Source organism: Nyctereutes procyonoides, unplaced genomic scaffold (genome assembly GCF_905146905.1).
Source record: "Nyctereutes procyonoides isolate TBG_1078 unplaced genomic scaffold, NYPRO_anot_genome, whole genome shotgun sequence".
NCBI lineage: Eukaryota > Metazoa > Chordata > Mammalia > Carnivora > Canidae > Nyctereutes > Nyctereutes procyonoides.
Window position 1 is genome coordinate 5,455,891 of NW_026575121.1, and position 13,640 is coordinate 5,469,530.

Here is a 13,640-nt window from a genome sequence, read left to right on the forward strand (position 1 = left end):
ACCTATCCACAAAGGAAAGACTTTGCCCTACATTTTAAAATGGCGTGCTAATACATATTTGCCTTTTAAGTTAAAATAACATGTTTAAAGTATGTTTCTTTTTTTTAAATGACTCTCCACTTTCGCCTATTTTTAAATTGGCAGAATTAGCAGCCACACTTGTTATTGGCATGTGGCTGGTAAATCACCTCTGGCATCCCCAAGTCTGGACTATGTGGTCTTCACCAGGGTGTCTGGCATCTAACACTGAGCTGGCACTGTAAGCCCTTGATAAATATATGCTGAATGAATGAATGCAAAAATATGAGAAAGGTGGAATTCAGTGCTTACATTTCTCTCTAAAGGCTTGCTCTACTTATCTGGCAGCTTTCATTATTGGGAGGAGGGTGGATATAGCCAGTATCTCAAACCTCAAACTCTTTGATGCCCTGAGAAAGATAGGTCTAAACTTTCTTTCTCTTCTCTACCAGACTTACTCAATGCCAGAACCACAAATACGTCCACTTTCACATTTCAATTATGGAATCAACCCCCACAAATCAGGGCAGCTGTGACTGAAGTAAAAAAAAGTCATCCTGTTGTTGTTCGTCCTAAGAAGAAAGTTGAAATAGATACAGAATGGATACAGAGCACAATTAAGGTAAGTATGGCAGTACAGTGGTGTTTTTATTTTGTGCATGGATGAGACACACATATTATCAAGGAGCTGTCAAAGCTAACATACAACGTGAATACAAACAAGAAAAATGTGCTCAACATACAGAGGTACATCTGAGTGTGTGGATTATAGGCAAATTAAGTGGGGTTTTTACTAGGGTTCACTGAAACTCCTCTCCCTGCAGGGCTTGATTTAGGCAACTGGATGGGATTATTATAATGTATACTTCCATCCCCTTATAGATATAAAATCTACATCAAAAATCAATCACATAATGAATGGATAAATAAACTGTGGTACATCCATACAATGGAATATTACTCAGTGCTAAAAAGAAATGAGCTATCAAGCCGTAGAAAGACATGGAAGAAATTTAAATTCATACTACTAGGTCAAGGAGACTAACCTGAAAAGTCCACAAGCTGTAGGATTCTTACCATATGACACCAGTCATATACTCATTCCAACTATAAGACAAATTATACACATCAGTAATTACCTTGGGCTTAAAAAGAGGGATGAATAGGTGGAGCATGGAGGGCAGTAAAAATACTCTGTATGATACAATAATGGTGGATATATGCCATTATACATTTTCCAAAGCCACAGAATCTAAGCCACCAAGAGTGACCTTAATGTAACCTATGGACTCTGGACGATAAGGATGTACCAGTGTCGGTTCATGGACTATAACGGACACTGTGGTACAGGGTATAGATAGCAGGGGAGGCTGTGGATGTGTGTAGGGACAAAACACATGAGAATTTCTGTACTTACTGCTCAATTTTGCTGTGACCTGCTCTAAAAAATAAAGCTTATTTTAAAAAAAACACTTACATGATATATTTATAAAAATTCATATTGTAATATTTGGATTCTATACATAAAGGAAAATATTTCAAAATACTAGAGTCATTCAGAGAGAGCTAACAACCACATCTGAAGCTCAAAAAAGAGTTACTGAAGTGGGAATTAGGAAGATGTGACATGTTTTATGCCTTCTGAATACATAAAATAAGAACATACTATGCTCCAGGGCCTCTTCTAGGTGCTGGAGGAGATACAAGGTTGAACAAACAAAGCCCCTGTTCCCATAGAACTTATATTCCAGTTGAAGAGGCAGCCAACATGTAACAATCCTGTTCAGTGCCATGTCAAGTATCATCAGGAAACGTGGATAAAGCAGCATAAGGGCTCATGAGTTGTTGGCTTAAGAGAACTGCTCTCGTACCTATAGGGTAGGTGAGGAAGAACCATTTGAGTCTAGACATCTAGAGATGAGGGGCAGAGCAAACAGCTCAAGAATAGCTGTCAGCAAGTGACAGGATAGGGAATGAGCTCAGATGCCCTGGTCAGGTAGAGCCTTATGGGTCATAATAAGATTAGATTTTATCCTAAGGATGAATTCATGAAAAGGATCTGGAGCAGGGGAAGAGCATCATCTGATTTATGCTCTAGAAGAACCTTTCTGGTTAGATATGGAGAATAGATTTAATGAGGCAAGAATAGAGGCAAGCTGTTCAGCTGAGAGCCAGGGCACCAATTCAGGTGACAGATGATGGGCGTCTCAACTAGGGTGGTGGCAGTTGAGGTGGTAGAAAGCAGTCTGATTTAGGACACTTTCTGAAGGAAGAATCAAAAAGGCTTTCTGTTAAATTGAATGCATGCGAGAGAAAGACAAGACAAAAGGATGAATCTAAGAGTTTGGGCCTGAGCAGCTGTGTAAACACTGCATTACTATTTACTAAATTAGAGAACACAAGAAGCCTAATGGAACTTCATATTTGTGTAATGCCATGCAGGTTATAAAGCATGTCTATGTGTAATGTAAACTGAGCTTTTCCCAACAATCTCATGGGGTAAGTATGGTATTGCTTTCTTCACTTTGCAGGTGAAGAGAGTGAGACCCAAAAAATCTTAAATAGCTGTCACATGGACACAGAGCTCATTACTTTCTGAAACAGTTCCCAGAGCTAAGAGGCTTAATAACCAGATGTATGTTTCTTGCTCATGTCACATCTGATTTGAGTCTCCTAGCTCTTTTGAGTGGTCTCTTTGAGGTTAGCTCCTGGGGATCTGGGCTCTTTCATTACGGGTCTCTGCCATCTTGGAGTCCTTTGTGTCCTGTTGCGGCCAGGAAGTGAAGTCATGGTCTAGGCTTAAATTCTATCAACCAAAAGAAGTCACATAACATCACCCGGATGCAAGAGAGCTGAGAACTGTATTTCTGCCGTGCATCTGGAGGAAAATGAAAACAGTCTGCTAAGAGGAAAAGCAACCAAACATCTTAAAGTAATGAGGGTGACCTCACCTTGGGGCAAATGTAGGAGAGAACCAGAAATCAACACTGTCAACCAAGGTATGACTCTTTCAGACTCTTTCATGGAAGGAAGGGAAGGTTCAGTGTCCCTTCATCGCTTGGGCCTGCATGAAGGGAAGTCGGTAAAGCAGCCAGAACTCCTGGCTGTAGACGGGCCAGAGAGAGAGAGAGCAGACAGAGAAATCAAGGGAAAGCCTCTCTAGGCTGTACCAGACATTGAATGGTGAGGGTGTAAGAAACCCTCAGAGGCCTTCAGCTTCCTCATCGCTAATACATCTGTGAAACCATTACTTGGTTTCTTACTCTAGCTGGGCTGGTGAACTCTGTGTTTCCCACAATCCTTGAATTCGGAGCTTTTGCTCCTGCAGCATATCTGTCCCCAATTCAATCTTAAATGTCCTTCCTGCAGCCAAGGGGAAGAAGGTTCTCATCAGGACCTTTAAGCAGGGGTTCTCTCCTAATGTGCCACACACGTCAGGCTGCCCAAAAGGCCCACAAGGAATGGGACACTGGTTTTTTTTTTTCTTTTTACAGACGGGCACTAAATTCTAGGTAGCTTGCTAAGTCAGGTAACCCTGTTTTTAAGTGTGTGCTGACCTCCAGGCCAAGTCCAGCCTGGCCAGCCCAGGAGCAGCAGCTCCACAGCAGGCGGGAGGGCTCAGGGACAGACAGGAGTTCTTTCACAGCACAGAGCTCTGCCTGAGAGGCCAAGTTTCCTCTACAGCAGAACTGAAGGAAGGGCCAGATATGGAGTCCCTTCTCTCTTACCTGTTAGCTCCTAGTTTCATACTTGGTCTGTCCCCATGCAAACAGAGGTGAGATTTGGGTTTATTTAGATAAACCACTTATATAATTCCCAGTGAGGGAAAATGTGACCACTCCACCTCTACGTCAGAGATTTTGCTTTACCCGTGGGGTCCTCATCACTAGGAAAACGTCATTACATGACAATTGAATTTGACAGGCAGAAAGCATCTCGATAAAGTCTGGCTTTCAGGGAATGTCTGAAAATAAGACCTAAAATACAAATATCTTCTCCTGTAAGCAATATCCAGAAACTTCCTACAGGCCATCAGGAACGAACCAACCCCAAATGTCTTTACAAAGCACTTTTTTTTAGGGTAAAGGGAAAAAGAGCAGTGATTTGTAGATTGACTGTGGAAAGTAGCTAGGAGCTTAATGGTTGGAGGTGGCATGTTCCTCAAGCCTGCGGGCAAGGGTGGGCTCTGGCTGAGCTCTGGCTCTCCTCCCACTGGATAAATTTGTGTAAGTTCCTTAGCCTCACCTTAAGGGGAGCCAATGATCACGCCTACTTCGTAGGGTCCTCGTGCTAGAAATAAAGTGTTCACTTCAGTGGGTGTGAGGATGAAGCCAGTTTTCAGACCTTTGTAACCTCAAGAGGAGTGGTTTTCACCCAGATGGTTATGTTCCCAGGCATTCCAAGACATGCCCTAAGGTGTCCACAGCCCCAGCTCTTCAGATGGTTGTCTTTTTTTTTTGATTGTCCTAGATTTGGGCATTCTGCTGTAAGCTTTCTTGAACAAAGGGGTCTTCAACTATTAAAAATAATAGTAGGAGAACCACTGACTTCCATTTAGAGCAACATGGGACACTAGATGACCCAAAAAACCTTCCCATTGCAAACATCTGAGAAATGTAGATGAGATGTAAAAAGCATCAGACGCAGAGCAGAGTGTGTAAGAACGGAAGAGAAATCATCAACACCAGAAAGAGAGAGAAACTGAAACATCAGAAGAGTAAGAGCGTGAGCAGGGTGCAAGTGAGGTGGGGTGGTGTGGTGGGGAGCCGAGGGCGAGAAGTGGGAGAACAGTGCATCTTGATAATCCAGGCACTTGGGTGTTAATGCTCAGATGGGAACGCAAGACAAGGACACGTGTCCTTCGCAAGGAAATCATCATATGTGAAACAGCTCCAATAATTGATGACACACTGGCCACAAAATAAAACAAGCCTCAGCAAACACTAAACAGCTGATATCACATAGACTATGCTCTCTTACCTCAATGAATTTTAATAATAACATCACCCAAAGCAATTCATGCATTTGCTAATTTAAAAACTCACTTGCAAATAACTTGTGTGTCAAAGAAGAGATCATATTGGAAATTCAAAAATATTTCAAATGGAGTGAAAGGTAAACATCTCTACACGTGGGAAACAGCTAAAATGGTATTTTGAGAGCAACGCTATAGCTTTAAATGCTTATATTAAGAAGGAGAGGAGGAGGATTGTGAAGAAGAAAAAAGATGAGGGGCACCTGGGTGGCTCAGTGGTTGAGCATCTGCCTCTGGCTCAGGTTGTGATTCCAGGGTCCTGGGATCGAGTCTCACATCAGGCTCCACGCAGGGAGCCTGCTTCTCCCTCTGCCTATACCTCTGCCTCTCTCTCATGAATAAATAAATAAAACCTTCAAAAAGGAAAAAAGATGAAAACCAAAGAGCTCAATATATTCAAAGAATTAGAAAAATAAACTTGAGTACTATAGAAGACCCACAGAAGATAAAAGTATATAAAGGATAATAATAAGACTAAAAATTGATACAGTGGGAAACAAATAGAATAAACAAACCAAAAGCCAGCTCTCTGAAAGACTAGTAAAATAGGCAAATCATCAGATGAGGTTTATCCAGGAAAAAAAGAGAGAGAAGCTAGTCATAATAAAAAGAATGAAGATAATAAAGGGTTTTTTCTTAAACACCTTATGACAACAGTTTTAGGACTAAATTTTGAAAATCTACCTAAAACAATGTCCTAGAACAATATAATTTACTAAAACTGAAATTTAAAAAACCCTAGATAATGCTAATGTTATGGGTTGAATTACACCCCCCCCCAACAAAAAGATACATTTAAGTCCTAAACCTGGTGCCTCCAAATGGAACCTCATTTGGAAAACTGGTCTCTAAGGATGTAGCTAAGAGGAGGCTGTGCTAAAGGAGGGCGGGGCCCTAACCTGGAATGACTGGTTCATCCAAGAAGATGGCCATGTGAAGACACAGAGACACAGGGGAAAGCACATGAAGACGGAAGTAGACATTGCAGTGATGTATAGGCAGGCCAAGGAACAAGGATCCCATGTCATCACCAAAACCCAGGAGAGAGGCATTGAAGAAATTCTTCCTTGGAGCCTCCAGAAAGAACTAACTGTGCTGACACCTTGATTTCAGATTTCTGGCCTCCCCACCTGTGAAACAGTAAGTCTCTAGCTTTAAAGCGCCCAGTGGTGTTACTTTGTTACAGCAGCCCTAGAAAACTAAACCAATAACTGGGGCACCTGGGTGGCTCAGGTCAAGATCTCGGGGTCCACATACCCCTCAGTGGGGAGTCTGCTTCTCCCTCTGCCCCACCCCACCCCTCCTCCCAACTCATGTTCTTTTTCTTTTTTTTTTTTAATTTTTATTTATTTATGATAGTCACACAGAATGAGAGAGAGAGAGGCAGAGACACAGGCAGAGGGAGAAGCAGGCTCCATGCAGGGAGCCCGACGTGGGATCCGATCCCGGGTCTCCAAGATCATGCCCTGGGCCAAAGGCAGGAGCCAAACTGCTGCGCCACCCAGGGATCCCCCAACTCATGTTCCAATAAATAAAATCTTCATCAAAAAAAAAAAAAAAAAGGAGGAGTGTCTGGGTGGCTCAGTCAGTTAAGTGTCTGCCTTCCACTGAGGTCATGATGCTGGGGTCCTGGGATCGAGTTCTGCTTCAGGCACTCTGCTCAGCAGGGAGTCTTCTCCCTATCCCTCTACTACTCCCCCTGCTTGTGCTCTCTGTCAAATAAATAAAATCTTTAAAAGAAAAGAAAAAAGTAAAACAACAACCAATAACCATCAGGATTTAAATGATAATTTAAAATGCACAAAGAGTGATCCATTTCAGCCTCTGCATCATCTAGACAAGTAAACTAAGGCCCTGAAAAGTCTCCTAGCCAGAATCCTCAGCAAGGTGGTGGTAGTGATGGGGAGTGGGGGTAGTGACAGGTGGAGTGGCAATGTGGGCATTCAGAGAGTAAACAGATCCCAAGCACTCTAGTGACAACCCCATGCTCTGAATCGGGATAGTGAGCCCCTGTGCACTTTTTATAAGCTCATCTTTTCTTCCCAGGTGCATGCCCATGATGGAAAATTAATTCTCTATCCCAGTGAGACTGTCTTCCAAGTTCTCCTTCCTGATGGATCAGGCCAGATACAGTATCCACTGAAGCCCAGGAACATTCACACTGACTCATATGGCACCTCAAAAGTCTGTGGTTCAGGGCTGGGGCGTGGGTTTTCCCAAGGCCCGCATCCTCCATGGGGCTGCTTGTGCCTTAACTGTCTTCCAGCTACCCGTCAGGAAGGCTGGCTATGCTCATCCTCAGCACAAAAGATAGAGAGCACACACACATCATTCTGGAAGACAGTGAAGAAAGATGTGTCCGGGCCCTTATCAACAACTGTGGCCATGCCACCTTCTATGATGAAAATGGAGAAATCTGGTAAGTTTGGGTCATGAGTCCCAAACATCCCTCCCCACAGAGAGGCAGTGTGGTTAACATTTGATTCCCAGTCCACATGGCCGGCCTCCCTCACTGGTTATGTCTCTCCCTCATTTGCTTGTGAATTGGTTTCTCTGACCCACACATGCTGCAAATGGGGAAATGCGTATCAAGATGGCAGCAAGGCAGGTCCCTGACCTCAGGAAAGGCGCTCTGTCTTTGTTGCCATTGCTTCCCCAAGGGTGAGACTCACAGTGACCAGTCCTATTAGCTCCGTGTCCTCTACACTTCCTGGTGAGAATTACCTTAGAAAGATCCAGTGCCCCTCTGTCCCACGTGCCTCGGAGAGGAGGGTATGGTGAGGGCTTCAGAGATGCATGTACTGTGCACAAAAATCAAACTTCTATATATTTCATGATAACTGAACTTAGTTCTTAAGTTCCCATCTCTGGCAATTGTGGAAACCACCTTACCAGCCACTTCAAAATCTTTCTCCACCTTTTTGGGGTAAGTCCTCCATTTTTTTCAGGATTTCCTCCTTCCCCACTGAGTGATCATGGAGTGGGAAATGCCTACCATCTTGCATCAACTTTATACTTTCTTTCTTCTTGATAGTCAAAACCAGACTTTTTGCTTTTAATTCCAAAAAAATATTTTCACTCTCCCAAAACTGGTTTTTAAGAATATTTTTTTTAAAGATCTATTTATCTGAGAGAGAAAGAGAGATGGGGGATGGGGATGAGACAGAGGAAGAGAGTCTTCAACAGACTCCATGCTGTACACAGAGCCCAACGTAGGGCTTGACGTGTGGCTCAATCCCATGACCTGAGCTGACACCAAGAATCAGATGCTTAGCTGACTATCCCACCCAGGTGCCCCTTAAGAATATTTTCTGAGGTTGCCTGAGTGGCTCAGGAGTTGAGCATCTGCCTTTGGCTCAGGTCATTCATGATCCTGGGATCGAGTCCCTCATCACGGTCCCTGCATGGAGCCTGCTTCTCCCTCTGCCTGTGTCTCTGCCTCTCTCTCTCTATGTCTCTTACAAATAAATAAATAAAATCTTTTTTTTTTCGTTTTAAATAATATTTTCTGAAACATTCTTTGAGTTTTTTATTTTGTGGAGCTTTGGGTTTGTTTTTTTTTTTTTTTTTTTTTTGGCTTTTTGGTTTTTTTTTTTTTTCATTTTTTTCTTTGAGTTTTTAAAACACTATTTCCTAGGTGACAACTTTGTTCTCAGAGCTCTCTGACCTGCCCTGAGGGCCTTTTGTATAGAAACTGATGTCTGAAGGGTAGAAAAAGCTACTGGATGCAAGAAGTACCAGGTAGTGAGTGGCGGCAAGAAACTCAGCCAATTATCTCACATAGTATCTGGCCACATTCTGTAGGGCCTCTTCTCCATAATGACACTTTCATGGCCAGCAGAGACCTTAGGGAAATTAGAAACTACTTGTATTTTCTTGACAAAGAAACTTAGATTCAGAGGATATAAGTGACTTGCCCAGAGTCATACATAAAATCACGAGTAAAAAGTTTTATGACATCAGACCTAGCCTAAAATAAAGCACTTAAAAAAAATTCCCAGGTAAGGCATACAAGAGATACCACATCTTCTCCCTCAATCTCAGCCCATCAAAACCCAAGGGAAAGGGTGATGCTCAGACTGGGGAAGGGCTGACCCCTCACCTTCTGGATTCACACTCTGTCCATCTGGTGTGGGCCTGCAGATCTGCATTCTGTAAAAGCTTCCCAGGTGACTGTGCAGGTCAGCAGGGGTAGGGGAGCCCAGGCCAGGAGGACAGAGAGAAGGAAGGAGGCAGGGGAGGGAGGCTGGCCTGCACACACCACAGGAGGGGGCTCTGCCCCTTGCACAAGAGGCCAAGTGCCATGGTTGCTTGATCCCTTCTTGGTCTAGGTTGAGCATGAGCCAAAACTTGGGTTACTACTTCCCCAAAGGCAAACACCAGAAGGCCTGGAACTGGTGGAATCTAACTCTTCATGTCCACGCACCTCCTGTCCAGTCCATCTCCTTGAAAATCAACCGGTACATCAAGGTACAAATAAGGAGCCAGGATAAGATCGCCTTCTGCTTCCGACACCAAAAGAAGCACGTGTGCTTAAACCTGGGCACCAAGTACAAGGTAAGGTCTCAACTCCCTCTGCCAGGCCAGTACCCACTGGGCCAGGCCACAGGCCTCCCTCTTGGCCACATTCTGCATCACTGCAACCCACAGAGAACACGGCCACCTTCGCTGACCTGATGCTCCACAAAAGTGTTCATTTAACTTCTGAGCACCTCAAGATGTGAGCTGAGGAAACAGACATCCTCAAGGAGCCCAGCCGCAAGCCAGACAAAAAACCCCAAAGAGGTCAACATGTGTTTTCTCTCTGACTCCCATCAGCCCTGTCAGTTGGCAGGAACAGAAACCAGGAGGAAGGAAATCTATGACCGCAGGCCTGCCACTGGGGTCCTCTTCTCTTCTCTCCCAACACACTCATCTCAACATAAATGAGACCCTGGAAGTTCAGGATGCTCAGCCCAGGCCAGGCAAGAAAGTAGCAAAGTGTGTTCATATCCTAGGGCTGCAGGACAAATTACCACAAACTGGGTCGCTTAAAACAGAAACTTATTCTCTCACAGCTCTGGAGGCCAGAAGTCTGAAATCCAGGTGTCAGTAGGGCCACACTCCCTCCAGCCGGCTCCAGGGGTGAATCCTCCCTTGCTCCTCTCAGCTTCTGGTGGTCCTGGGCGTCTACTGGCTTGTGGAGGCATTGCTCCTATCTTCTACAGTCACACAGCCTTCTTCTCTGTGCCTCCTGGGTGTCCAGTCCCCCTCTCCTTTCTCTTATAAGGACATCAGACATCGAATATAGGGCCCACCCTAAGTCCAGGATGACCTCACCCTGAGATCCTTCAATTAATTACATCGGCAAAAACTGTCTCTCCAAATACAGTGACCTCCACAGGTCCTAGGGATTAGGAGTCAGACGTACCTTTTGGGGGCCACCGTTCAACCCACTACAAAAGGGGAGTGTGCATCCTGAAGTTCTGATTGAGTAGACAAGAAGGCAGGCTTCTGAGACCCTTCCCTAGTCCCAGAGTTCAGGAGAGGAATAGGCTGTCCTTGGCTCCCCCCGCCCCGCCGAGACCCACACAAGATCCTGCTCCTACTCTGGCTCCCCTTCCCCATTCACGGAAGGCTCTGTTCACAGACCACCAGAGAGGCATTCGCGGTCTCTGAAAGTAAGACTGCCTGCCTGGGGAGACAGACAGACAGACATGTTTCCTGGGAGGTAAACCGACAGAGAATTAGGGTGATGGAGGAAGCAACCAAACAGCAGACTCTGGCAAAATTAAGCTTTATGAAATAACTGGGAAGGAGAGTAGGGAATGTGGTAGGTTTAGCTTGCCCAGGACTGAGGCGTTTTCCAGGACATAGGACCTGAATGCTCAAACTGGGAAAGCTCCAAGCAGATCTGGACAGCTGGTTCCCCTTGCCCAGCAAGGCCCTCCATTTTATAACCCAAATGGTGTCCCAACCTCCTCAGCTACCCCAGACTTCCCAGAGCAGTTATCCCAGGAGGGAGAAGGCATGTACGTACACAGTACCGTCCCCAGCCATCCACTGGCCACCCCTGCACAGAAGTGATGAGCTAAGCGACCAGGTGGGGTGGGGAAGATATGAGGACCTGGGCCACTGGCCTTTAGACGACAGTGGGGTCCCACTGATGGAAGGGGTCAGGGAAGGAAGCCAGTGCCCATGAAGGGCAGTGGAAGGACTGGTGCAGGCAGAAAACCCAAGAGGCCTGGCAGTCCCAGGAGCTGGGCCACTGGAGGAGGGACCCCAAATGAAGCAAATCAGCACCCTTGTGACAGGTCCACCTGGGCCAGGCAGCCAGGGGACCCTGGGAAGAACATATGAGCCCCTCCACTTCCTACAACATACAAGGCAGGCCTCATGCACTTTTTATAGCCATTATTGTCATAAAATGTACACCACATTGTTGTAAGGCTTAAATAAGATAGTGTGCATGAAAACATTTCATAAGGTGGATACACAAACCAAACATACTGGTATGATCCTTTATTACTTCTCCCTCCAGGAGGCCCTTTGCTCAGCCTCTATAGGCTACAAACCAAGGCAGAAGTTTGCCTAGAGGTGGTTTCCCTGGGGAGCAGTGCCTCATCCCAGCAAAATCCAGACATGCTCCAAGGGAGCCCAAGCTGGAAGTGGGACCCACTGGCAGACACTGTGGATGGCTTCTTGGCTGTGGTAGGGCCTCGGCCTCCCTCTGTCCCTGTGGTAGGAATCCACAGGGAGAAGCCAGACACACCCAGAAAGACACAAGGCAGGCCATAGAGAGGCCCAGGAGCTGGTAACCCTCTGGTTAGGGGTCAGGCATGAGTGTGTGGCCTCAGCTCCCATCTCTGTAGCAGTGCGGTCACAGGCCCAGGCCATATGAGTGAAGTGATGCCCGTGGGAGGGCTGGGAGCATAGATTTGCCCTGGAGAGACATTGCAGGGAAGATTTGGTCCTGTCAAGGGGCCTCATCCTGGGGTGGAAAGCACGATGTCCAGGCAGCAAGTGTCCTCACCGAGCCTTCTGTGAATTCCCACAGTTCATAATGCCAGAGGTGCTGAGTGAAATGAGGCAGAAAGCCATCCTGGAGGTAGAATGTGGTTCAACTGCTCGGAAGATACAGATCCTCCTGGGGAAAATGAGTAAGATCCTCAACTTCCTGACCATCCCTGATTTGGAAAAATTCATAGAGGACGCCCAGATTGTGCCAGTACAGCGCCTGGAACTGAAAAACAACCGTCACCTCCCAGAGTAAAGCAGTCACCAAACTGGGCTTCTCCAGCAACCGCTGAACCTCTCAGGAAACAGGAGCACCAAGGAAAACCCCAAAGCCCTATTTATGTCTTTTGAGTATTGATTTGTAATTTGGACCTAACACAGCTCCTTGGTTTGAGAAAACAATCTGTGGCTGGCCGCAGAAAAAAAACGTAATCAGCCCTGACCTGAGAGCTCCGGAAGCAAGCCGCTTCAGGAGGCAGCAATACATGTCAACACCTGTCCCGCGTGCTTCCACTGGTCACCTGAACGCAGAAGCTCTTTTGCAGCCTTCCTGTACTAGGGTTGACTCAGGACCCAGGCTGTCTCAAGGCCTACCTCTGCCAGTTGTTGGCTATGTGGCCTTGGACAAGTAGCTTTATGCCTCAGTTTCCTCGTCAGCAAAATGGGGTCTAGATATCCCCGGAGGTTCTCAGTGACCCTCCCCTCATCACAAACACCCGTCTCCCACGCCTTCCCAGGCGGAGGGAGACCCACACACGGCAAGCCAACATCAGGCTGCAGCAGGTCCCCTACACCGGGGGCTGGTCGAGAGCCCGAAAGGACACATGCTAAAAAAAAAAAAAAAACCTTCCGCTAGTTGGAGCCTTTTTTTTTTTTTTTTAAAGATTTATTTAGAGAGAGAGAAGCAAAGACACAGGCAGAGGGAGAAACAGGCTCCATGCCGGGAGCCTGACGTGGGACTCGATCCTGGATCTCCAGGATCAGGCCCTGGGCTGAAGGCGGCGCTAAACCGCTGAGCCACCCGGGCTGCCTAGTTGGGGCCTTTCTGCTCACGGGTGACAGTCCCCAACTCGCGCAGGTAAAGGAAAACAGGAAATGAGTCACCTGGAAGGAAGGTGCAGTGGGTCCCAGGAAAGGATCGGGGCGCGGGAGGCCGCCGAAAGCTAGGGGTACCTTCGTGGTCCTCGTCCTGAAGACGCCCTGTCTGCGCGCCTCACGTCACGTGGCTTTGCTTCCCCGACGTCGCCGCAAGACCCCAGAGGTCACCAACCGGCTTCCTCAGGAGGCCACTCCGGGCGCAGCCCCACGTGGGCCGGAAGGGCGGGGTTAGGTCTTGACGCCCGCGCACCGGGTGCAAGCAGAAGTTTCTAGAAAAAGCGGGCACTCGGGCGCCAGGCAGCCCCACATGGTGTGGCCTTGACGCTGCCTGCGACACCGCCAACTTCCCAGGATGACCCGCGCCGCAGCCCTAAACCAAGACGGGAAGGGAAACCCCTTCCTCGCAGTCAGCCCTGGCAACCGGCCGTGACCCCGACCGCGACCCCGGAGCCCGCCGCCACCTTCGAGGCCCGGCTCCCCTGCTCTCCTCACG

The 13,640-nt window shown here is 46.8% G+C and overlaps 1 protein-coding gene across 1 annotated transcript in view; it reads left to right on the forward strand.

The window, feature by feature from the left end:
* Positions 1-12,305, forward strand: part of ERICH6B (glutamate rich 6B) — a 43,514-nt gene extending 31,209 nt beyond the window's left edge. Inside the window, exons 5-9 of the mRNA XM_055335658.1 lie at positions 471-559; positions 7,100-7,185; positions 7,320-7,472; positions 9,385-9,610; positions 12,090-12,305. Coding sequence (XP_055191633.1) covers positions 471-559; positions 7,100-7,185; positions 7,320-7,472; positions 9,385-9,610; positions 12,090-12,305 — 770 coding nt within the window. The remainder of the gene's footprint in view (positions 1-470; positions 560-7,099; positions 7,186-7,319; positions 7,473-9,384; positions 9,611-12,089) is intronic.
* The last annotated feature ends 1,335 nt before the right edge of the window (positions 12,306-13,640 follow it).